At 38.3% G+C, this 26,663-nt stretch overlaps 1 protein-coding gene across 5 annotated transcripts in view; it reads left to right on the top strand.

The window, feature by feature from the left end:
- The window catches only part of Fars2 (phenylalanyl-tRNA synthetase 2, mitochondrial), a 402,667-nt gene that overhangs the window by 57,423 nt on the left and 318,581 nt on the right, over nucleotides 1–26,663 (top strand). For all 5 annotated transcript variants that reach the window (XM_040755833.1, XM_040755836.1, XM_040755835.1 and 2 more), the window contains one exon: nucleotides 16,530–17,162. In XM_040755833.1, coding sequence (XP_040611767.1) covers nucleotides 16,551–17,162 — 612 coding nt within the window. In that variant the 5' untranslated portion in view covers nucleotides 16,530–16,550. The remainder of the gene's footprint in view (nucleotides 1–16,529; nucleotides 17,163–26,663) is intronic.

Below are 26,663 nucleotides of genomic sequence, written 5' to 3' on the forward strand. Positions count from 1 at the left end.
CTGCAGCTGGGATGAATCATAACCCAGTGCTTCAATGTAGCATTATCTTGTCAGTTGATGGGACTTTGTGATGTTTTCAAGTTTGACGGAATAAGAAATAAGCTGTGGAGGCTTTGAGGCCGATGCTGCAGTCGCATTTTATAGGGAGGCACATTGGGCTTGTTGGCCTGTGCTTGCCAGTGCTGTGTCCATGTGCTGTAACTGACTCTCTTCTCTGTCAGGCCCAGCATCTCAGCATTACTTATATGCAGTCAACTTATTTGGAAAATCATAGATAAAAATCAGCTTATTTAGAATACTTAAGAGAAAAATTTTAACCCTGATGTTATTTTCCTATGTAGCAGTAATATTTATAATTCCTTAATATAGTTTTTTAATGCAATTAATGAGCTGACTTGAAACAACTTTTAATTTTATTTGCCATTACCATTCTGCTTGCTAAATGATTTCTTGGTGAAAATCTTCTCTTTCATTAGCTGAGCATTTAAAAATTTAAAACTTTTATGTATATACATTACTAAAATTATTATGAAACTTTTTAAAATGCTGAAGTTTGTGAATAATTGCACTGTGCCTCCCCAGATATGGATTATATAGAACTATAGTCCAGTTAAATTATTTTTATAGAAAATAATGTGAGTAAGAAAGAAGCTGATAAATGTTGAAATGAACTAGCAATTTGCTATTTCACTTGAGTTTCTTGAGATAGTAAGGAGCTTGAAGTATTTTTGTTTTGCTCTTGGTATATATACTGGTGTTCATGCGTGTGTGCGTGTGTGCGTACGTGTGTGCATGTGTTTGTGTGTGCGTGCGTGCGTGTGTGTGTGTGTGTTGTGTACCTTGTGCATGGTGAGCTTTCTCCTTGCCATATTTAGGAAAGCATTCATAATAATAGAAACTGATAACATGAATGTAATTTTGCATGACACTTTGAGAACTTAAACATAGTGACAGTGATCATTTCCAAATACAGTGATATCTTATGTCACTTGCTAACCGTCATCCAATTAATTTGTAGGATCTTTGGTGTACAGTCAGTCCCTCGTGCATTCATTTAATTGCATATCCTAACCTTTGGCTCAAGATATCCAAACTGATTTCTCTTGGAACTTGTGTTTAAGGGTGGGGGGTGTGGAGAGAAATACCTTTCAAAGTGGTATTGTTCCCATGCTTTTGTTTCCATCACATGACACTTTTCTCTTGAGTGCTCTTTTATTCTTGCATAAATAAATATATTCCCAGTTTGGAAAACACTTTCAGAATTCTCATTACTGAAATCATGGTGTTTATTGTCAAAGACTGGTATTGGTAGTCCCTTTCATTTGAGTTATACTGATGAAAATAGTCTTCGAAATGGGAAGAGGGATTATGCGCACAGATAATAGTTGTGCTAATACTGTTACTGTCCCTACTTTTCCTCACTCAGACTTAATGTTTTAATAAGACATTTTCTACACAAAAGGCCACTATTACAAAAGACAGATGTACCAAGGGATTTCTCAGAGTTCTGATCCATATGCCCTGGGCCTGTCTTTCACATAGATATCTGCTTCTGTAGCTGTCAAGTTCATGCATAATTACCTTGACAAATGGTATTCTCATTAATATTGTAATGGGTCTTTGCCAACCAGTGGGAGCCTTGAGCCTCAGGCAGCATTGCCCAGTGCCAGTTTCTTGTTGATGGTTATAGACCTTGCCTTAAATATGCCTTGAAGCCTTTGGTAGACAAATAAAATCAGTATTTGAACTAAAAATTACTTACACTTAACACATGTAATCCAAGAGCACTGATACATGGTAAGGGGCAGCCGTTGTTTACCAGCTAGAGACCCTCATGTGTGGGACCTGCAGTTGCCTGCTCTGAGAGCTTCTTTGTTGTCCATGTATGCTCTGTTGTCAATCAGGAAAACACATGGTGATGAGTTATTACAGAATAGTTTATTCACTAGATGCTTGTCAAGGATGTTGAAGTACTCAGCCCAGAAACATGGCCACTGCTAATCAGAGGCCGCAGCCATTTCTAGAACTTAGGTGCACCAGCTTCTATGAAAAGTATACCTGCCTAATAGACAATACAAGGAGAAGATGTGTGTGTGTGTGTGTGTGTGTGTGTGTGTGTGTGTGTGTATGTGTTTGAGGGTGGGTGCTGTCCATACCCACTCACGGGTATTGATATGTCCTCCTAAGCAGTTCATGGTATTCCTACTGAGCAACTTGTTTTATATTGGGCTCATGGAAGTGATTCTGTGAGTACTTAGAGTGGGAGTTTATTCATTTGTTCAGTCATTAATTTTGAAGAAATATTTTGGTACAGGTACTTTGTGCACATTACCACCTCACAGAAATAATACAACAAATGATTTCTGCTCCAAAGTTGTTCCTTTTCAGTGGAACAAAATCCATGTTCACAAGTGATTACTGACTAGATCACTTGATGTAAATGTGTGAGTATTTCCAGTGCTGCTTCCAGTGGTTTCAAGAAGCCAATAGCAGATGATTTTTTTTTGGTGCTCAGTTAGGTAACAGAAAATTCTGTTCCTATGCACATTGAAGTTGGCCTTTTTGGTGATCTTTGTGCATTGCACAAAGCTGTTCCTCTGTAACCTCTGAGAACCTTGTTCTCCAAAGTTGAGATCTATATATCATTGTGTGACTTTGTCTCTCATGACTAACTTCCTGGCACGTGGTTTTTCTCTCCTCTCAGAAAGAAGCTCTGGTCAGGGTAGCTAAGACCCTGAGCTTGTGTATTTTAGTTTTCTTTAATTTTAAAATTAATCAATGAATTATTTTTGTGTTATGTGTGCTTTGCAGGCATGTATGCCTGTGTACCATGTGCATGCAGAGCCCTCAGATGCCAGAAGAGGGCCTTAGATAACTTGGAACTAGAGTTAGAGAAGTTTGTGAGCTACCATCTAGATGCTGGAGATCAAACATGTCTCCACAGTGATGGGGGAAGTCCGTCTGTATATGTTTGTCTTACTGGTTGACTGTTGGCCAATAGGATAGGACTAGGAGTCAACAAGGATTCTGGGAAATGTAGTCAAGAGAGTTACCATGTAGGACTCAAGACGAGTAAGAGGTCTGGACCTTTTCTGTGGTAAGAGAAGACCATGTGGAACTACTCAGATTAGCAGTTAGCTAGCCAGGCCAAGAGCTAGCCAAGAAGAAGCCATAGCCAAAGTCCAACAGCTTTATAATTAATATAGCGTCCTGCATATTCATTTGGGACTGACACGGCCCTGGGATCAGGGAAGAATCTCGTTAGGCCATAGAAAGACCGGACTGTTCTTAACCTATGAGACATTACTCTATCCCCATCCTTTTAATTTTTAATTTTTTGGCATTTGTCATATTTGACCAAGTTTCAGCTATGCTTTTGACTTTAAGTTTTTTGGTTCAGGAAAAGTAAACATTTTGTAATGGGATCTGTGACTTTCTTTAAAAATAGCATGAATTCTAGAACCCATTCTCCTAAATCCATCACTGTCCCTGCTATCAATCTGTTTTAGTTTTGCAGTCATGTTGAGTTACATTTCTCTTTGATTAATGTCACTGATAGTCTATATCTTGTTAGGTTTTCTATTGCTGTGAAATACCGTAAGCAAAGCATCTTGGGTAGGAAAGGGTTTACTTCATCTTCTTTTTTTTTAAGTCTTTTTTATTATTAAATATAAATTAGAAACAAGGTTCCTTCACATGTCAATCCCTGCTCCCTCTCCCTCTCCCTCCCCCTTCCCACATCCTCCCACCAACCCCCCACCCCCCTCTCCCAATCCACATTCCTTTCCTCAGAGAAGGTAAGACCCTCCATGGGGGGGTGTCCATAGTTTGTCATTTCCTTCAGGGCAGGGCCTAGGCCCTCCCACAAGAGTCTAGGCTGAGATAGGATCTTTCATTGTGGGATGGGCACCCAAAGTCAGTTTGTATGCCAGGGATAAATACTGATCTACTTCCCAAGGCCCCATAGATTCCCTAGGCCTCCTCACTGACACCCACATTCAGGGGGGTGTAGATCAGTGCCATGCTGGATTCCCAGCCATCAGTCTGGGGCTCAAGAGCTCCCCCTTGTTCAGGTCAGCTGTTTCTGTGGGTTAAACAAGTCCAGTCTTGACCCTATGCTCACCTGTCCTCCTTCTCTGACACTGGGTTCCTTGAGTACAGCTCAGTGTTTAGTTGTGGGTCTCTGTTTCTGCTTCCATCAGTCATTGGTTGAAGGTTCTGTTTCCCAGACTCTCTGGCAGGGGGATTGTGGGCTGGCACTCCCCTGATCCATGTCTAAAATCCATATATGAGTGAGTATATACCATGTTTGTCTTTTTGTGATTGGGTTACCTCACTCAGGATGGGTTCTTCTAGTCCCATTCATTTGCCTGCAAATTTCAAGATTCCATTGTTTTTTTTTTTGTTTGTTTGTTTTTAGCTGAATAGTACTCCATTGTGTAAATGTACCAAATTTTCTCTATCTACTCTTCAGTTGAGGGGCATCTAGGTTGCTTCCAGGTTCTGGCTATTACAAATAATGCTGCTACGAACATAGTGAAACAGACATCCTTGTTGTATGAATATGCATCTTTTGGGTATATGCTTAATTGTGGAATTGCTGGGTCTTGTGGTAGACTGATTCCCATTTTCCTGAGGAATCTCCATACTGATTTCCAAAGTGGCTGTACGAGTTGGCACTCCCACCAGCAGTGGACGAGTGTTCCCTTTTCTCCACATCTTCTCCAGCATAAACTGTCATTGGTGTTTTTTATTTTAGCCATTCTGACAGGAATAAGATGGTATCTCAGAGTTGTTTTGATTTGTATTTCCCTGATGGCTAGGGATGTTGAGCACTTTCTCAAGTGTCTCTCAGCCATTTTATACTCCTCTATTGAGAATTCTATATTTAGTTCTGTACCCCACTTTTTAATTGGATCCTTTGGTGTTCTTGAGACTTTCTTCTTGAGTTCTTTGTAAATTTTGGAGATCAGCCCTCTGTCAGATGTGGGGTTACTGAATATCTTTTCCCATTCTGTGGGCTGCCTTTTTGTTTTGTTGACTATGTCCTTTGCCCTGCAGAAGCTCCTCAGTTTCAGGAGTTCCCATTTAATAATCGTCAATCTCAGTGGCTGTGCTACTGGTGTTATGTTCAGGAAGTGGTCTCCTGTACCAATTCGTTCAAGGGTACTTCCCACTTTCTCCTCTACGAGATTCAGTGTGGCTGGATTGATGTTGAGGTCTTTGATCCATTTAGACTTAAGTTTTGTGCATGGTGATAGATATGGATCTATCCGCAGTCTTCTACATGCCAGCATCCGGTTATGCCAGCACCATTTTTTGAAGATGCTTTCTTTTTTCCATTGTATATTTTTAGTTTCTTTGTTGAAGATCAGATGTTCATATGTGTATAGGTTAATATCAGGGTGTTCAATTTGATTCCATTGGTCTACCTGTCTGCTATTGTGCCAATACCAAGCTGTTTTCAGGACTATAGTTTTATAATAGAAATCAGGGATGGTGATTCTTCTAGACGTTGCTTTGTTGAATATGGTTGTTATGGCTATCCTGGGTCTTTTGTTTTTCCACATAAAGTTGAGAAGTGTTCTTTCAAGGTCTGTGAAGAATTGTAGTGGGATTTTAATGGGGGTTGCATTGAATCTGTAGATTGCATTTGGCAATATTGCCATTTTTTACTACATTGATCCTACCTATCCAAGAGCATGGGAGATCTTTCCATTTTCTGGTTTCTTCTTTAATTTCTTTCTTTAAAGACTCAAACGTTCTTGTGATACAGATCTTTCACTTGTTTGGTTAGTGTTACCCCAAGGTATTTTATGTTATTTGTAGCAATTGTAAAGGGCGATGTTTCTCTGATTTCTTTCTCAGCCCTTTTATCATCTGTATATAGTAGGGCTACTGATTTTCTTTAGTTGATCTTGTATCCTGCAACTTTGCTGAAGGTATTTTTCAGCCGTAGGAGTTCCCTGGTAGAATTTTTTGGATCACTTACATAAACTATCATTATCATCTGCAAATAGTGAAAGTTTTACCTCTTCCTTTCCTATTTGTATCCCCTTGATCTCCTTTTGTTGTCATATTGCTCTAGCTAGAACTTCAAGGACAATAATGAAAAGGTATGGAGAGAGTTGACAGCCTTGTCTTGTTCCTGATTTAGAGAATTGTGTTGAGTTTCTGTCCATTTACTTTGCTGCTGGCTTTTGGTTTACTGTGTATAGCTTTTATTATGTTTAGGTGTATCCTGTTGTCCCGTATCTCTCCAAGACCTTTATCTTGAAGGGGTGTTGGATTTTGTCAAAGGCTTTTTCTGCATGTAGTGAGATGATCATGTGATTTTTGTTTTTCAATTTGTTTATAAATGGTGGCTTACATTGATGGATGTTCATATGTTGAACCATCCTGCATCCCTGGGATGAAACCTACTTGATCGTGGTGAATGATTGTTTTGATGTGTTCTTGGATCTGATTTGCCAGTATTTTATTGAGTATTTTTGCATCAATGTTAATGAGGGATATTGATGTGAAGTTCTCTTTCTTAGTTGTGTCTTTGTGTGGCTTGGGGATCAAGGTTATTGAAGCCTCGTAGAAAGAGTTTGGCAAAGACCCTTCTGCTTCTATTGCGTGAAATACTTTGAGAAGAATTGGTATAAGCCGTTCTTTAAAATTTTGGTAGAATTCGGCACTGAGGCCATCTGGACCTGGGCTTTTTTTGGTTGGGAGACTTTTGATGACTGCTTCTATTTCCATAGGGGTTATAGGTCTATTTAAATTGCTTATCTGTTCTTGATTTAATTTTGGCAAGTGATAGCTATCCAGGAATTCGTCCATTTCCTTTAAATTTTCAAATTTTGTGGAGTACAGGTTCTCAAAGTATGAACTGACGATTCTCTGAATTTCCTCAGAGTCCGTTCTTATGTCCCTCTTTTCATTTCTGATTTTGTTAATTTGCATGTTCACACTTTGCCATTTCGTAAGTTTGGCTAAAGGTTTGTCTATCTTGCTGATTTTCTCAAAGAACCAACTCTTTGTTATATTGATTCTTTGTATTGTTTTCCTAGTTTCTACTTTATTGATTTCAGCCCTCATTTTCTTTTTTTTAACTTTTTTAATCATTTTTTATTTTAATTTTAAATAGCTTGTTTTACATGTCAATCCCAGTTCCCTCTCCCTCCCCTCCTCCCGCACTCCCCTCCCCCCCAGCCTCCCACCCTATTGCCTATTCCTTCCACATAGGGGATATCTAGAGTCTGTCATTTCACTCCAGGTAGGGTCCAGGCATTCCCCTAAGAGACCAGTCAGCCCTCATTTTCTAGCTCATACTCCATCCCTGAAGGTGGTTAGGGCAGGAACTGATGGATAAACCATACAGGAGCATTGTTTGCTCCTCATGGATTTCTCAGCCTGCTTTCTTATATAATCAAGGACAATAAATGCAGGGGTGGCACCACTCACAGTGGACTAGGCTTTCTCCTGTCAATCATTAATTAAGAAAATGCCCCAGAGGCTGTGCCACAGATCATTTTGATGGGGTATCTTTTCAGTTGAGGTTCCTTCTTAAATGACTAGTTGATGTCAAGTTGACCAAGATCTAGGCAGCACAGGCAAGATGGGATGAAACTACTTCAAGGTCCCTTAGTTTTTTTTATTAATTAAAATTATAATACTACTCCTAACATCTGTATTGAAACACCAGAATCAGTGAAAATACTGTTCATGGAAAGACAGCCTTCTGGAATTATTCTTCAGTACATAGGTGCTGAGTAGTAAAGTGGGTGCTTGCCAAGGGAAGGATTCCAAGAAGAGGCAAGCACGGTAGGCAGGGACCGCGCCATAGGAAGCCTTAGGTTAGTATTGCAACTGTGATAGGGTTTTCAGCAGAAAAGTGTTGTGGGCAAATGTGTTCAGAGGTAACCCTCATGTTTTCTCCATTGTTAGAGTAAAAAGATTAAAGCTGGGAGAAGGGGCTCATCGGGACCTGACTGACAGCAAGCAGTGGATGCAAGGAAATCTGAACCCAAGATCTCTTATTCGTAATCTTAGGTCTGAGAAAAGCCCTGAAGAAAAATTTGTTTCCCCTTCTAAATAGATTCCAAAACTTACTTGGTTACAAAATTTGCATTGATTTGACATATGCATTTTAGTATGGAAGGGAATGGGTCATAGCAGTGTCTTTTGTTCTCTCTCTCTCTCTCTCTCTCTCTCTCTCTCTCTCTCTCTCTCTCTCTCTCTCTCTCTCTCTCTCTCTCTGTCTGTCTGACTTTCAATTTAATTGCATTATTAAAATGTTGAAGGAGTTGACAAACTGGAAGTGATGAAAAGGGGAGCTCGAAACATCTGGCAGCAGCAGCAGCAGCACAGAGAATAGAGTTGTTACTAAGTGACTGTGAGATGTCCTCAGTCCAGTAGCACTGCAGTGAGACAACTAGAATGCGCACACTATGGAGTGTTTTTTTTTTTCCTTTTTTTTCAGTGACACTGATTACTGGGAACAATGAAAATGGTTAAGGATTATATAACTGATAGATAAAGATGTTGGCTGCATTGTTAGTGTTGGGATCTGAAGAATTGAAAATGTCCAATGCGTGGTTTATTAATTCTGACAACTTAGAATACAGAATGCCCTGTCAATGAGGGAGATTAGTAAGGAGTGGCCTGTAGGAGCTTATCCTAGGGCAGCAGACACACCTAAGTCAAGTTGGCTGAAGATGATACAGAAAACCCACGTCAAGATTTCTGAAAGCAATATGTATCTTATTTAGACTTTGTTATTTACATATGAAACCATAGGTTGCTGGAGTGCATGTTTTCATATCATTTCAACTGCGTACTGTAAGTGCTCTAGGAGCTAAGCTTGGCCTGGTAAAGTGAAAGTAGATCTTTAGGGAGTTCTGCATTCTGCCCACTTTTCTGCTCAGTGTGAAAAATGATATCTTGGTATTTGATTTCTCAACACTGAAACATCTTTATAAGATGGCCTAGTGCAGGGGGTGGGGGCTAAGTCCTTCCCCAGATTATGTGTCAGACTTTGATGATCCCTCATGGGAGGTCTCACCCTCCCTGGGTAGTGGATAGGGCGTGGGATGTGGGGTTGGTGCGGCCATGGGAGGATCTGAGGGAAAGGGAACTGGGATTGGTATGTAAAATAAAATTGCTTTTAATTTAAATAAAAATTTATTAAAAAAAAGATAGAATGGGCTCTCCTGAAGAACAGGTCTACAATAGTTAAAGCAAAATGAAACCATAGGTTTGCTAGAGATTCCCTGCATCCCCAGCCTTCACAGTGCTGCTTGTGCTGTTACTGATGCTCTACCCAATGAGGCAATATTAACAACCTCTGGATCCAGATACGAGTTCAAGGCCAGCCTGATCTACAAAGCAAGTTCCACGACAGCCAGAGCTGTTACACAGAGAAACACTGTCTTGAAAAACAACAACAACAAGCAAACAAAAGAAAAAATAAAAAAGAAAGAGAAAGAAAAAAAGAACCACTGGATTTTGACATGCCTACTTCCTCAGCATGCCCCAGCAGGGCTGCCTTAGTTTCATTGTGACTTTCATGAATCTTTTCCTTGCAAGTAAGGAGTGTTTCCTTCTTTACTAAGATGCCTCATAGCATTTGAGGTTTCGCACTTATTAAAGGTTTCTTTCATGAGTATAATTGAGAAATGTGGTTACATTGGGTCAGTTTACTAAAATTTACTATTCAAGAAGTAGCACTGGGTAGCTGCTCTTTTGGTTATGACAATTGATTTATGGCTGAACAGAGATCATTGGGCAGGTATAAAGTTTTCCACACTAGCAGTCTGCTTTTGTTCTCATAAGAAGTAGTAGTGAAGTGGGCATCACATGTAGTTATCTTGCTAAGGGTGTATTTGCACTGACTCTCATGTTTATGCAGTGTCTAAAATTGGACAGTTTCAAAGAAGATTTTCTTGTAATAGCTATGTTTTCAAAATGAACTTTAAAATACAATACACATGTATAGAAAAATTTAATAGAAGTATAAAATAGAATAAAGAACCAGTGGTAACTGCTATTAAACTTTTCATATAGTTCTTCTCAGTGTTATAGATAACCATGTATTTTTTTTGTTAGTTTATTTATTTATTTATTTATTTTTTTGAGACAGGGTTTATCAGTGTAGCTTTGACTGTCATAGAACTCACTCTGTGGACCAGGCCGGCCCTGAAGTCACAGAGATCCCCCTGCTTCTCCCTCCCAAGTGTTGGGATTAAAGGTGTGAGTCACTATCACCTGGCTATTTGAGGTTTGAGAGGTGACTCAGATATTAAGAACACAGGCTACCCTTCCAGAGGTCCTGAGATCTATTCCCTGCAACTACATGGTGGTTCACAGCCATCTATAAGGAGATCTGGTGCCATCTTCTGGCATGCAAGCAGAACATTGTATACATAATAAGCATGTATTTATGTAGGTAAGGTTTTATACATACAATTATATAGCCTAAATTAATATTAGTATATTCTTTCATCTTTAGTATTCTTTCCAAAATTCATTATATTTAATGGCTACATGATCTTTTATTGAGTAGTTATTCTATAATTTGCTTAATTGTTCTTTTGTTTTGGGATACTCATTGTTTTTTAACTTTTTTCTAATAGAAATGTTAAATAAAACTGCATTTTTAACTCTTGCCTTCATTTTGGTAGTTATGATAGTTTCCATTACTATGCTGAAGGGTGTGAACAGTATTAAATTTCATGATAGTGAGTGCTGAATTGCTTTCTAGAAAGCTTGTGCCAATAACTTTCCCACAGGTAATAGAGGAAACTGCCTGCTTAGACATTTTTTTGCTATTCATCCTTGTCAGCAGGATGCAAAACATACTCTCTTGATGTGATCCTTTTTGAGAGAAAATGGAAACTAGTAAAGTGTACATATGTATTTTGAAACAGTCAAATTTCATATTTTTTATCATGTAGTCTATATATTATATCTGTCATTATAGCATATATTTTATGGTTTTTGCACAGTAGTAACCTCATGTGGGCTGTGGTTACTCAACATTGATCCTTTTAAGCAAGGCAACTGTAGTTCAGAGAAGCCAGTATTCTGATAAGTTAGTAAGTGCTTAGATGTTCACAAGAGTGAGGAGAGAGGACTGTTGGCCCCATTAAAAATTCATATTAGGGCTAGAGAGAATGCCCGGCTGTTAGGGGCATGTGCTATGCTTACGGAGAACCCAAGTTCAATTCCTAGTACACATTGGGTGGTTGATAAGTCTTGTAACTCCAACTCTTCTGGCTGTCCTTGGTGTCTGCATTCATGCTTATGTGCATGCATGCACACATACAATTAAAACTAAGTAAATGTAAATAATAAGTCCCTAGTAAACTTTACACCAAGTGCTGTCTTATTAGTTTAGCCACTGTGCTAGATTTGTTGTAATAAAGAATGTTTCTATTATTATTAATGTTGCCAATATTCTAAAACAACCTTTAAAATTGAGATGTAATCCATGGCTATAAAATTGAAGCTCTAGGTTCTTCCTCCTGTGTTATTGTGACAGTGTGTCTGTGCAGCCCAGGATGACCTTGCCTTGAAGTCATGATAATCTCCCTGCCTCACCCTTTTAAATATGGAAATTCCCTGAGTGTGCCTAGTCCCTTTCTACTCACACACTGCAAAAGAAAGAGTATGAAGAGTGGCTACTTGGGAGGTGATATATAAGGATGCTAATAAGTTCTCCTAATGTATTCCTGAAGTTGTACAACCCTCCCTCAGCTCCATATGGAAGAGGTAGTTGGAGGCTTGGATTCCTGTTGCTGTCTTAGCCCTTGTTGGATTAGGTGATTCAGGGAGTAGATGTCCAATGTATTTGGGTAAGTTAACTATTAGCAGTTATAGCTGCCATTTATTGAGAATTTTGTGTGGTTCAGGTACTGTCTATTAATTCACCCAATTCTAACAGTGATCTAACAGGCTCCTCTTAACTGAGCATGATAAGATCAACTTTATTCTGCTAGTAAATAGTGGTGTTAGAAGATGGAGACTGTAATAACATGAACTAGAAAGGACTTTTACCTGGGAATCAGGTACATGGGGAAAGTCATTGTTTTAATTACCATTCCATTGCTGTGAAGAGACACCATGACCAAGGCAAGTCATATAAAAGAAAGCATTTAATTAGGGGTTAGCTCACAGTTTCAAAGGGCTAGTTCACTATCCTCAAGGCAGGAAGCATGGTGACCTGCATGGCATTGGAATTGTAACTGAGAGCAACATCCTCATCTTCAGGCTGCCTGGTTTGAGCTATTTTAAACCTTAAAGCCCACCCCCAGTGACACTGCCTCTAACAAGGCCATACCTCCCAATCCTTCTAATCCTTTCAAAGAGTTCTACATCCTGGTGACTAAGCATTCAAGTATATGAGCCGATGGGGCCCATTTTTATCAAACCACCACAGCCATCTACTCAGATCATCTGACTAGTTGCCTGCATGTCCTAATGTATAGAATCTGAGTTTTGGACTGAATGATTTCTGAGGGCCTTTCAGACTGATTTTTTTTCTATTATCTGAAGGATACAATTCACATGATGTTGGAGAAGATAGTTTATGTATTAACATACAATCTTAGGAATCAAGTTTTTTGCCCATCTATTACAGTCTTGCTTAATATCTCCAGAGGTCTTTAACTTGAGAAGCCCCTGCCTTAGCCTCTTGAGTGATAGGAAGATAGAGTTGATATCATACCCTTCAAGAACTGGTTTTGATTGCTGTGTGCATAGAATTTCGAGGTTTACTGTTTACCACTAGTGTCCAAGTTTTATATTTTAAAAAATTTAAAGCTTTATTTTCATCTGTGTATGTGTCTGTGTGAGTGTATGCTTCTTGTATGTAGGTGCCTTTGGAGGCAAGACAAGGATATCAGTTTCCCTGGAATTGGAGTTACATACAGTCTGTTACATGCTACCTGTCATGAGTGGTGAGAACTGAGCTCTGGTTTTCTGGAAGAGCAGTAAACACTCTGAGCTGCTGAGCTATCTCTCCAGTACTGCACCCCCTCCTTTTTACATGTATTTATTTTAGTGTGTTTGCGTGTGTATGCATTGTGGGTCATGTTTGTGCTGTGATGCCTGTGCAGAAATCAAAGGACAACATTTGGGAGTCTGTTCTCTCCTTTCATCACGTGGGTCCTGGGGATGGAACTCAGATTATTCAGCTTGGCAACAATACCTTTTCGTGCTGAGACATCTTGCCAGCCCCAAGGTCAACATTGCTAGAACTAATCTCTTACCTCAGTTTTGCCCAACATCTCTTACTATTTTGTGGAAATTGCAGCATAACTAGTTCATTTGTAATTTGCTCATGTGCAGTCCCTCTGCATCCTGCCAACATATAGAAAATCATCTGAACAAACAAAATTTTCAGTCTCAGTGAACAGTATGGCTGTTTTCTGCATTATAGATGTCTAGACGTCTCTGGTCAGTTTCACTTCAGCTCATTGGGCAAGGAATGGAGTACTTTATGAAAAGGGTTTGGATTAAGTCTTTATGAGATGTGTGTATTTTCATTTTTCTGTTTTATGACAAAGAACTTAAGAGAAGGACTTAAGGATTAAACCACATGACTATTTCTGTAAAGTTGCCAGCTTTTGTTCACATGCCATCCTTTGTCCTTTGTATTAATTTCAATACTTAATCCATGCACTGCTTTTTCTACTTTCTGTGTGTTTAGTCTACAAATATATTTTTAAGTAAGGCGATTTTACTAGCAGATCAAAAAAAAAAACAAAAAACAAAAACAACAACAACAACAACAAAACTTCTCAGTGAGTTAAGTTAAAGTGTGGCCTTGCAAATGTTTTTCATAAAGGACCAGATCATGCTGGAGGTTATTTGTGTCATGGGGGATGTATGTATTGAAAAAGTTGCTTTGAAAAAAGCCCTTTGCTGTGTTTTAGGAAGCTTTCTGTACAAAAACAAGCCTGGGGCTGATTTAACCTTTGGTTTAGATTGTTTTGTTCATTTATTTAAATGTTTATTTGATTTCTTACATTGAAGATTATGAATTTATTTGGTTTAATTATTTATTGCACTATTTGACCTACATTATTTGGGTAAAATTAAAGTTAAGGAAAGGGACTATATTTAAGAGACTTAGGCCTTCGAAAAATACTTAAGTTGCTTAGAGCTCTGAACTTTGTTTATGTTAAATTACTGCATGTGTACTGGCTAGAGTTTCCTTATTCTTACCCAGTGCTGTGACTAGGTGACATGCAAGTACCCTGCACCAGTAGAGCAGCACTTGGGATGCCTTCCTGGGCCTCCTGCATTTTCAGATAATATATTTCCCATGGAAAATTTGGTAGAGGCAGAGGGAAGGCTTTCAATTTATAAAAGCCAAAAAGCAATCCCAGTCATGTGTCCTTCTTGGAAGGAGATGATGATAATAGAAAGAATGAATTATTGTTTGGATATCAAAATTGAGAGTATGAACATAAATTAGAGCTGAGCAGATGGATCAAAAGTTACAAAATGAGGATGAAAAAATTATACTTTCACGGACAAGCTTAACATATGAGAAGATTGTTACAGGATGTTAGGATAGCATTCATCTATAGGAACCTTGTCATGTGTGGGACAAGACATTGATAAAATAAAACACTGTTGGCAACCATAAATAACCATAAAAAGGTACCCCTTCAAGCAATCCTGAACTTTGTATAACAGTATATGCCTATGGAAGAAAGAAATGTTTTCTTATTTCTTGCCAAGAATACTGAGCTCGGTAACTAGCAGCTTAACAGTGTGGCTTTGTGTTTGAATGTGGAAGGCTGCATGTGCAAATTTGAAATTCATATCTACTGCAGGGACGAGTTACTGAATAACATAAATGGGAAGACAGATTTCAGTTGAAGCTCAGCCAAAAACACTAGAAACAACTGTGACTAAATAATGCCATGTGCATAAATCCAGAGTGTTCCTGGGCATCTCTGAAAGCTTCTTCATCACAACAGTTCTAGGGATAGGCTTCTTGGAAGTTCTTCTCTCCTGGAATTTTGAGTCTGGTAGTTGTGCTGCTCAGGTACTTGTGAGGTAGGCTTTTGGTGTACTACAGAGTTATGTATTCTTGGTGAAATTGAAGGAAAGTAACCAAGTTACATATTTTAAATTAGCTAATAATGAATGTTCAAAATTGAAAAAAATCAAGTGACTTAAGTTTAAGAATTTAAATTATTTATGAATTTTCAACTTTGATCTCTAGTTACCCTGGTTATTATGGTCCTTGGGGGAATTCAAAACTACTTTCGTTGATATTGTTAGTATTTAGGCATCTATACTGGCTTGCTCTTGGGGTTCTGACAGAATACATCCTTAGCTGCAGCCAATAAGAGTACAACCTATTCAAGTTCACTACATTTTCTTTTAAAAAGCCTTGTCCACCTCCTGTCTTTCTATTTCTCTCTCTGCTCTCTTCTCTGCTGCTCCTATCCCCATATTGGTCTCCCCCTACCTTGCCCCTTTCCCCATTCCTTTTCCCCTAATAAAAAACCTTCAACATGAGCTATATCACATTACATCTTTCTCTTGAGTGCTTCTTTTTAAATTACACCAGATGGAAAAAATAAACAGTCTTAGTAGATCACAGTCTTTCCACTAATAGGCACAGAGTTTGTGCATCTATTCCTGGGTATTCATATTTTACCTGAGAAGTCAATGGTCTATCCCACATGACTGCTGAAATGGCTCTTAGTTGGGAAATTCTGCAGTCAGGAATCAAAGTCAGGTAGATTTCTATAACTTTGAGGCTATCTTGGTCTAGCATAGCAAGTTCCAGGCAGGTCAAGGCTACAAAGTAAGACCCCTGCCTCAAAATTTTAACTAATTAATTAAATGAAACAAAGAAAACATGCTAAGACAAAGCCTTAGTGTTTACTGCACTAAATCAGAAGAATACTAAAGATGCTTATAGGTCACTAATTTCTAGATGTCCTTCTCCTGTCATTTAAATTCTTTGCTCTGTAGAGAAAAAGGCCTACATATCCTGACTGCAGGATTAAAGGTGTGCACCAGCAAGCGAGAGTCATTTTATTTTCTTAGTATAACAGGATACCACAGATTGAATAATGTATAATACAAGGAGCTGTTTCTCCCTGCTCTTGAATTTGGGGTCAAAGATCAAGGCACTGCCATGAAGCTAGGCCCTTCTCATTTGATCATCTTGTGGCAAGGAGAGGACAAGGTTTGAGTTTACTCCTGTATGAGGAGCCCTCTCCCACTCTAAGTAACCCACTCATGTTCTAGAGGCAGGGCCCACATGCTTTGCACATTTTAGTCCTATTAGATGGCAGTGAAATTTCAACAGGAATTCCGGGGAGAATATTCAAATTATAGCAGTCTGTGAGTAGATTTTCTCAGTTGTCTTACTGTGATGTGGACGTGATGTCAGGGACACGTATATGTCACTAGGAAAGTAGTGAGCCTGTTGAGAGAATACAAGGATGCATGCATTGTTGTCTACAGAATGAAATTTTACTTGTGCTTTTTCTGTGTACTCTCTCCAGAATTTGTGAGAAGTTTCTATAATGGTCTGTTCAGCCTTCATCAGAGCTGCCCATGAACACATCTTCCTAGTAAGGAAGGTCAGTCATGTCTTCAGGTGCCATCAGCATCAGGCCTGCGGCTCAAGGCCAGCTGCATCACAATTTGCTGCCCAAGGTGCTCCAGGCCGTGTGGTAGAGCTGCTGGGAAAATCCTACCCTCAGGATGACCACACCAACCTCACCTCGAAGGTCCTTTCCAAGGTCGGCAGGAACCTGCACAACCAGAAGTACCACCCTCTGTGGCTGATCAAGGAGCGGGTGAAGGAGCACTTCTACCGGCAGTACATGGGCCGACCCAGGACCCCTCTGTTCTCTGTCTATGACCAGCTTCCTCCAGTGGTCACCACATGGCAGAACTTTGATAGCCTGCTAATCCCAGAGGACCACCCCAGCAGGAAGAAGGGAGACAACTATTACCTGAATCGGGGGCACATGCTGAGAGCACACACATCAGCTCACCAGTGGGACTTGCTGCATGCAGGACTTAATGCCTTCCTCGTGGTGGGCGATGTGTATCGTCGTGACCAGATTGATTCCCAGCACTACCCAGTTTTCCACCAGCTGGAGGGCGTCCGGCTTTTCTCCAAGCATGAGGTGAGTCTCTAGCTACGTCTCCTTGTTGAAGACATTTGTATTGATGTCATTGAAGATTGGTGATCGCTGAAATTCAGAGAGTTGTCCTTGATCTTTATTTCCTTTATAGACCATCTGTTTTTCATGAAGTCTTTTCTGTACACTAGTCTCCCAAGCTGCAGTATGCCTCATATGTTATCTCACACTACTGCAAATTGTAAAATCCAAAACAAATTTTCCTTTTTACTTGTCTCTTCTCATCCTGTTTTCTCAATACTGGCCTTTCTCTTTTTTTTAACTTTCTTTTCCTTTCATTATTTTTTTATTTAAATTGAAAACAATCTTATTTTATATACCAATCCCAGTTCCTTCTTCTTCTCTTCTTCCCATTTCCCCCACCATCTACCCATCCCACCCCCATCCACTCCTCAGAGAGGGTGAGGCCTCCCATGGGGGAATCATCAAAGTGTGTCACATTACTTTGGGGCAGTACCGAGGTACACTGAGAGAGTATCCCTCCATAGAGAAGGGGCTCCAAAAGCCATGCATGCACTACGGATAAATACTGGTTCCACTGCTCAGGCCCCCAGTTCACACCCACATTCAGTGAGCCTGGTTCGGTCTTATGTGGCTTCCCTAGCTGTCACTCTAGGGTCTGTGAGTTCTCACTTGCTCAGGTCAGCTGTTTCCCAGCATGGTCTTGACCCCTTTGCTCATCACTCCTTCCTCTCTACAATTGGATTCCAGTTGAAGTTTTGATTCTCAATCTCTATTCTTAACCTACGGAAAGTGTTTTCCTTTGTTTTTGTTCATTTCTCTATGATTAAGACTTTAAATTTTTTAAAAATTATGTGTATATATGTACTTAAAACAATAGATTGTTTCATTTTACTAATATTTAATATACTTTATATTCATTATTATATGTACAAGACAAGTTACAAGAATTATAGAGTAAAAGAAATAATCATGCTGGGTGTGGTGCATGTGCCAGCAATCTCAGCACTTGGGAGGCTGAGGCAGAAGGATTTCAAGTTTGAGGCTAGTCTGGGCCACATAGTAAGGCCTCCTTCTCAAGAAGATCTCAAGAAGAAAAAGTAGAGAGTGAAACAGATAACAATGATAGTATATTAATTTAGTAATTATCGAAAATAGCCCCTTGGTTCTTTGAAGAAAGAGAAATGAAAGTAACATCTATAACAGTTTTGGCAGAGTAATTAACAGGTAAGTCTTCTAAAGCTGTAGTGCTGAGAAAGGACACAAAGAAACACTTTGTTAAAGTCATCAGAAAAAGGAGTAATGTAGAGAAAGATCGAAGTGCAATAGAAGTCAGAATTAAAAGAAAGAAAGCCCAAATTATCAGTGTAGTATTAATTCTAATGTTTGAGTATTTCCACACTGACATTGACTAAGCTTAGTAGGTGAAGAAACGCATGATCAGGTTGGATGTTCAGAGAACCTGAAAACAGAAGCACCCCAGAGGGTGGGGTGAGGAACAGGAAGGTTTGTCCAGTAGATGCTTCCCCAAGGTGTCAGATGCAGCAGTATTAACATTAGAGAACTTATAGAAGAAAAGACAAATTGGATGAAACCTGAAATAGGTAACCTAAGAAGCCTTCTGAATTATGAACTTTCTTCTGCAACTCTTATAACCTTGATACATGAAGTAACACTGGTGACTTAAAGGTCGAGTTTGACAAATTCATGGTTATGGTCAAAGATGTGAAATGATTTCTTCCAGTCAGAGACCTGTGGATTATCTAGACAAAAGGAATAAAGGTATAGAAGTCAGAAAATGTTATTAACAAACTTGATGTACCTTTACAAATTCTCTGTTTTGTCTCTATTTACAGATTGTTTACAATTAATGAAATCAGTATTTGTTTTTAAAATGTTACAAGTATAACACATTGTTTTTTTTTTTTTAAAGAAGGTCAATGGGTATACAGTTCTGGATATCCCCTAGTCTTTGCAGAAAACTGAGCCCAGGACAGCAAAACTAAACCCATAGCTAACTAGATGACAGGGTTACCCTAAGAGCATCCTTGTGTAGGAAGTCACTTCTGATGCTGAAAGTTCTGACCTGTGTTAGAGAATGAGTTTATAGATAACTACAGTAGTGCCTGGAAAAGGAGACCTTCCTAAAGAACAGCTCAGAGAGCAATACTTGCATTACCAAATGCTGGTGGCACTTTGACATGACATACTCTTAACATTGGTAAGACTAAATGTCAGTAATCATAGGAAGAGAATCAATCAGGCTCAGGAGGGAGCTTGGGTTGTAAAGTGTTTTTCATGCCCTCATGACAACCTGAGTTCTATCCCCATCTTCTTACAAAAGCTAGAAGTGTAAGCATGCACTTGAAATTTCAGTGCTGTTGAGGCAGATGTGGCAAGATCCCGGAGCCTCAGTTGGTGAGCCCTAGGTCAGGGGGAGATGGTCTCAATAAACAAGGTGAACGAGACCAGAGAAATGATATTCTGGGTTAATCCCTGGTCTCAAAGTGCATGCACACTGGCATACGCATGTGTGCCTCTTTACACACACACAGGAGATGTCTTTCAGAGTTATGTCTCCTGATGGGGGAGCGGTGTGACACTGATAGTAAAGACTTGCCATGGCAGTTGGATTGGAACACAGTGAAACTCTGGTTCCATCTGTCACATTATAGGAACTATAAAAAAGAGAGCAACATATGAGGGTATGGCACAGAGAAATGGTATTCCAAATGCTGGTTGCAAGGAATGGCAGCAAGTTTGCTCAGAATGTGACTTGCAGAATGAAGTTGAAGGAAAAAAAGCAAGCACTTAAAAGTGTTTAAGCAATGGGAGGTGTTGGAGAGTCGAAGTCATCATTTTCTATCATGCTGCTAGTGGAGGTCTTTTGTTGGACAGAGTGTGGAGGGGTTCATGTGCTCTTACGTGCTTCCTGTGAGTTCTGTGTGTAGAACTGTGTGTAGTAGGCCCATTGCTCTGTTCATAACCTATTGGAAATCTAAGACTATCCCTTTGATTTTGTTTGGGAAGTGTTACTCAATAGAATGAACGACTCAGTTCAAGCAAATGGCAAGAAACACAAAATATTAGGAAATGGAACTTAGTGATAAGGGCAGGATTGACTCGTCTGATCCTAAAGTGTAGATCCTACCAAGGCAAAACATTTTTTTTGATTTTTGAGACAGGGTTTCTCTGTGTAGCTTTGTAGATCAGACTCAAACTTAGAGAGAGCCGCCTGCCTCTGCCTCCCAAGTGTTGGGATTAAAGGCGTGGGCCCCCACCACCTGGCTGGCAAAACATTTTCTTTTTTCTTTTCTTTCTTTCTTTTTTTTTTTACAGGAAAAGGGAAACAATGTTTAATGTGGTTGGAAATTTGATTACTAATGAAACACCTGAAAGTAAGCTCTTTTATTTTTATAATGTGATGAGAATGTAAGCTTTTTATAAAGTCTTTATTTTAGAGATGCGTATTGAAACACAAGTATGGAAAATACAGGGTCTTTGGTTTTTCTTCCTAATAATGTTAGAAGTGACTTTGGCATTTTATGGCGGAAGTAAGGAGATTGGTGTGAATTGTAATTTTCTTGGGTATTGTGTGCATGTGGAATTATCTTTCTTGTGTGTTTATATGTGTATACGATTCATCTCTTACAAAATGAAAACACAGAAAACTTTGAGACCAGTCAGTCTAAGTGACATTGCCTCAGCATGTCCTGTAAGGTGACCCTCTCTTTCACGGGAACATAACCACCAATTCATTTTAAAGTTAGGACACATTAAAGAAAAGAATATAAATGACACACAATAGAAACCTGAAAGACATTCAGTCTGGAGTTGATAGCTTCTTCATTTTCGGTGTGTTTTTATCAAACTGTTATTTATGTAATTTGTTTTATAAAGGAGAAAACAAAAAAGACATCCATCAAGTTCATCTTATGAGGTTATACTTGTTTATATTCATGCTAAATGAAAAGGAAACTTTGGAAATTTAACTTTATGGGTAGCAGTCATTCTTCTTTAATTAACAGGCTAACATTTATTGACTGAAATTATAGATTTAATTCAATATCGTCCCATTCCATTATTGTTTACATATATTGTATTCTACCATATTAATGCATACAAAGAGAATAAAGCATCTGATTATCTTAATAGATGTAGAAAATAATTTGACATTTACTTATCTCATAGTATTAAAAATACATTTAATGATTCATGGTAAAAACTTTAGCAAACTAAGAATATAAAGGAACTTCCTGAACTTTGCAAATGATATGTCAGTCACTTGCAGCAGCTGTTATAACTAATGATGAATCATTATGCGTTTTGCTATCAAAATCAGCTTCTGTTCAGAGTCACCTGCTTCCCTGATTCTACTCATTGAATTACAAAGCCTCCACAAAACAGAAAGAAAGAGATTATGAAGGCTGGAGCCATGGCTCAGTGGTTAAGAGTGTATACTGTTCCCATTATCTATGTCAAGCAGTAACTCCAGCTCTATGGGGATCCAATGCTTGTGGCCTCCTCATGCACTTGTTCTCAGATGCACATACCATTATACATATCCATCTCTCTGTCTCTATGTCTCTCTGTTGTGTGCCTCTGTCTCTGTCTCTCTTTCATACACATATATAAGAAATCTTAGAGAAAAGAAGGTAGAAACACTGGATAATAGGAGCTAAACCTGTTTTCTTTTATATAATACAAATGCATATCAAAAAATTTTTGTAATCCACCATATAAATAATCTGAAAAATAAAAACCACATGATCATCTCACTAGATGCTGAAAAAGCCTTTGACAAAATCCAACACCCCTTCATGATAAAGGTCTTGGACAGATCTGGGATAACAGGAACATACCTAAACATAATAAAAGCTATATGAAGTAAACCAACAGCCAGCATCAAACTAAATGGAGAGAAACTAAAGGCGTTTCCTGTAAAATCAGGAACAAGACAAGGATGTCCACTCTCTCCATATCTCTTCAATATTGTACTTGAAGTTCTAGCTAGAGCAATAAGACAACAAAAGGAGATCAAGGGGGTACAAATTAGAAAGGAAGAAGTCAAACGTTCAATATTTGCAGTCGATATGATAGTTTACATAAATGACCCAAAGAATTCTACCAGGAAACTCTTACAGCTGATAAATACCTTCAGCAAAGTGGAAGAATACAAAATTAACTAAAAAAGAATCAGTAGCCCTACTATATGTAGACAATAAAGGGGGTGAGAAAGAAATCAGAGAAATATTACCCTTTACAATAGCCACAAACACCATAAAATATCTTGTGGTAATTCTAACCAAACAGGTGAAAGACCTGTATAACAAGAACTTTGAGTCTTTAAAGAAAGAAATTAAAGAAGAAACCAGAAAATGGAAAGATCTCCTATGCTTTTGGATAGGTAGGATCAACGTAGTAAAAATGGTAATATTAAGAAAAGCAATCTATAGATTCAATGCAATCCCTATCAAAATACCAGCACAATTTTTCACAGACTTTGAAAGAACACTTCTCAACTTTATATGGAAAAACAAAAGACCCAGGATAGCCAAGGCAACCCTGTACAATAAAGGAACTTCATGAGGCATCACCATCCCTGACTTCAAGCTTTATTATAGAGCTATAGTCCTGAAAACAGCTTGGTATTGGCACAATAGCAGACAGGTAGACCAATGGAATCGAATTGAAGACCCTGATATCAACCCACACACCATTGAACACTTGATCTTTGACAAAGAAGCTAAAACTATACAATGGCAAAAAGAGAGCATCTTCAACAAGTGGTGCTGGCATAACTGGATGTTGGCATGTAGAAGACTGCGGTTAGATCCATATCTTATCACCATGCACAAAACTTAAGTGTAAATGGATCAAAGACCTCAACATTAATCCAGCCACACTGAATCTCGTAGAGGAGAAAGTGGGAAGTACCCTTGAACGAATTGGTACAGGAGACCACTTCCTGAACATAACACCAGTAGCACAGACACTGAGATTGACGATTATTAAATGGGACCTCCTGAAACTGAGGAGCTTCTGCAGGGCAAAGGACACAGTCAACAAGACAAAACGACAGCACACAGAATGGGAAAAGATATTCACAAACTCCACATCTGACAGAGGGCTGATCTCCAAAATTTACAAAGAACTCAAGAAACAAGTCTCCAGAACGCCAAAGGATCCAATTAAAAAATGGGGTACAAACTAAACAGAGAATTCTCAATAGAGGAGTATAAAATGTCTGAGAGACACTTGAGAAAGTGCTCAATATCTTTAGCCATTAGGGAAATGCATATCAAAAATTTAATAGAATTTCCAGACTAGGAAGTCAATTCAAAGACAATTAAGCAAGGGTAATGGGCACAAGGCAAATGTAGGAATATTAATATTTCTTATCTTAAGCAATAACAAATAGAAAATGTAATGATATAAAGATTCCATTCAAAGTGCCAGTTAAAACTTTGAAGTCCTTTTATAAATACTGCATAAACTACTCAAAATAGTTATGGATAAAATAATTAAATGCCACTAAATATATAATAAAAGGATAAAAGAAATGTATGTTATATATAAGTAGTTTTATCCATGAAAACAATGCCATGAAGATGGTAATTCTTCTGTCTTATGTAAATCTGACAATAACTCCTGGGTATTCGAAAAGAGGACTGATATAAAATTCAGGGCACAGTATTAAGTGTAAAGGTTTTCTTTACTAGATATTAAGACATGCAATTTATAGATGTAAAATGATTTAGGAGTGGCAGAAAGTTTATAAAATGGAGATTTTTCTACTGTAAGTTGATGTGCCATGCTTTTTTGTACTCATGGGTGACCTGCCCTTTTATAAACAGAAACGGAGGGGGAGTGAATTGGGGCGGTGGGAACAGAGGGGAGTGTTGGTAGAAAGACTGGGAGAAGAGGAGAGAGGGGAAACTGCGGCCAGGATGTAAAATAAGTAAGTAAATAAATACATAATTTATTAAAAATTAGAGACTTTTGAAACAATCATTTTTATGAACTTACAAAATATGAATGAAGTTACAAAAATGGGAAGATACTAAATTCTGTTTTAATTGTTTTGTAACAGTGATCCATGGGATAATTGATCTTGATCTCTCAGTGGATGCAAAATTCTTTTCTGGGTGACTTAATCCATCTATGAAATGAAAGTCTCTAAAAATTGTGGAAGAAAATATAGGAGGTTCTTGTTCTTATCTCAGTGGAATTTAATATCTGAAATATGAGATTCTTTAAGGGAAAAAGCTCCAGAAAGGAAAAAATGGTGAATTACTTTAACCTTTGCCATGGAAGTCTCTGTCCATGGCCATTTATGTTCAGACTATATTGAAGAAACTAAGATAAGCCTTGTTTGGTTGTGTGTTATTTACCAGGAAGTAGATACTAACTTTTTATAAAACTATTAGACTTATATGAAAATTGGAATAATGCCAATTTAGTGAACTAAATTGGAATGTATTTGTTTGATTCCACAGGATCATGGACCTGTAGAAATGATCATTATAATTTTGTCAGTGTAATAAATAGGAGAAGCAGTATTGAGCAGTAAGTAAAAGAAAGCTACAGAAACTTTGGTAATATGGTTTCATTTGTAGAAGTCGAAAAAGTGGGCGTAATAAGGTAATATGTAGGGGTTCAGGTATATGTTGAAAAGTAATCAATGTAGCTTGATTAAAAATATCAATGAAAAATACATACCTTGAGCAGTGCTTAGAACTGTTCTGTCTTCCACTGTGATTGAAGGTGCTCTATCCAGTTTTCCCAGCTGCCTGCACTGGTCGTCTGTACTAGTGAACTGTGAAGTTGTGGAGGAGATAGGTGTCCTGAAGTTTGTGTTTCAGTCACGGCTGCACAATCTGAGTTTCCTAAGCTTGTTTGCATCCCCCGCCTCATGCCTTGAGGGAGGTGCATTCGAAATTTTGTTCATACATGCACATCTGCATTCACTGCTTCCAAGTTTTATCCCATTTGAAGAGACTTGCCACTCTGTATTAACTAGTTTCAAAAACCACTTATATGCACAATTTATGTAATAATGTGTGCATCTGTTTTGATTCTCATCCTCCTTGTTAGTATAAGATATTATTGATCTTACAGGAAATCTGAAACCACAACAGCGATGTAATACGTTCCATAAAATTATATTTACTTATGTTTGTCTTTGATACTTTCTTGAGGGCTGTTTTACTTTCTTTTATGAAGTGTTAGAAATAGTATTTTAAAGTCATGCCTGCTTCTGTCAAAAAAAGCCTTATTTATTTATTTATAAAGATGTTTTTACCTTACTCCTTAGAATGATTTTGATATTCTTATTCTTTTGTAAAGTATAAAACTTTAAGTCTTAATAAATGAAGACACAATTTATAAGGAATTTATAAATATTTTAATATAAGCATATAATTCATGAATATTGATGTTGAAAGAAAGAAATACTTTTACAGAGGAGATATGTGAAGGTATACTAAGAAAGCTTTGATGTAATTTTAAGCAGAACACATTTATTGAAATAGCACTTCATCGAGATGTTAGTGTTAAGTCCATATACCATACACGGCCTTTTAAGAGGTCATTGAGCGTTTTCTGAAGGTAGGAGCTTGAAGAAGGCATTATTCCTTCAGTTGTGCCCCTTGACTGTCATGATATCAAGTGCAGTGTACCCTTCATTGAAGCATAGTAGTGTGTATATCCTTTATTTAAACACCTCTCTGGTCTCCAGTATAGATTGCTTGTAGAAGTCACTACTAGTCATTATTAGTTTCTCTTCTTCCCCTTTGATACTGTTGCCTTCATTCCAGATGGTTCATTAGAGCCCTTCTATTCTTGGGCTTCTATCTCTGTGCTTCCCCACTGTCACTCTTACTGTGAGACAAAGGTACTCTCTATTTCTGCTTTCAGCCCCAAATCACTTTTCTGTCTTTCAGTGAATGATGGTTATTTATTTTCAACTGTGTGGTTATTGGGTTTCCGTAATAGCCTCATGTGGAGGAGTTTTATTGAGGGCATTTTAATTTCGCCTTGATAGATTACAGTCACCACATTTCTCTAATCTCTTCTTTAAAAATCTTTTAGGCAGGGCTCTTGTCAAAGGCACGCTTACTAGAAACAGCTTTTCTTTTTGTTTTTTCCTCTTTACCCAGATGTTTACCTCCTTTTTCCTCTGATAGTGAAATTACCGATCACAGGAATCTATAGCTCATGTGATTTGGGTAGTACCTATTACTGAAAGACATTGAGGGATTTGGAGGCACATTTGATTAGACCAGACTTTTCTATGGAATATGTCTTTTGCAGATAATGCATTGTTTATTGCAGTAAGATAAACTTTATAGCCTCTTAGCCTGAGATCCATGCAGCCTTATATACAAGCTCTTGGTGCTCACTATTGCATTGTGCAAGCTTACTGTCTTGAAATATCTCTTTGTTTATCTCTGGTGTCCCCACCAGATTAGTAGGTTCCTTGAAGGTGCCAGACTGTTTTGTGTCTTTTTTGTTGACAAGAAT

The sequence above is a fragment of the Mesocricetus auratus genome, unplaced genomic scaffold (genome assembly GCF_017639785.1).
Source record: "Mesocricetus auratus isolate SY011 unplaced genomic scaffold, BCM_Maur_2.0 Super-Scaffold_100013, whole genome shotgun sequence".
NCBI classification, from domain to species: domain Eukaryota; kingdom Metazoa; phylum Chordata; class Mammalia; order Rodentia; family Cricetidae; genus Mesocricetus; species Mesocricetus auratus.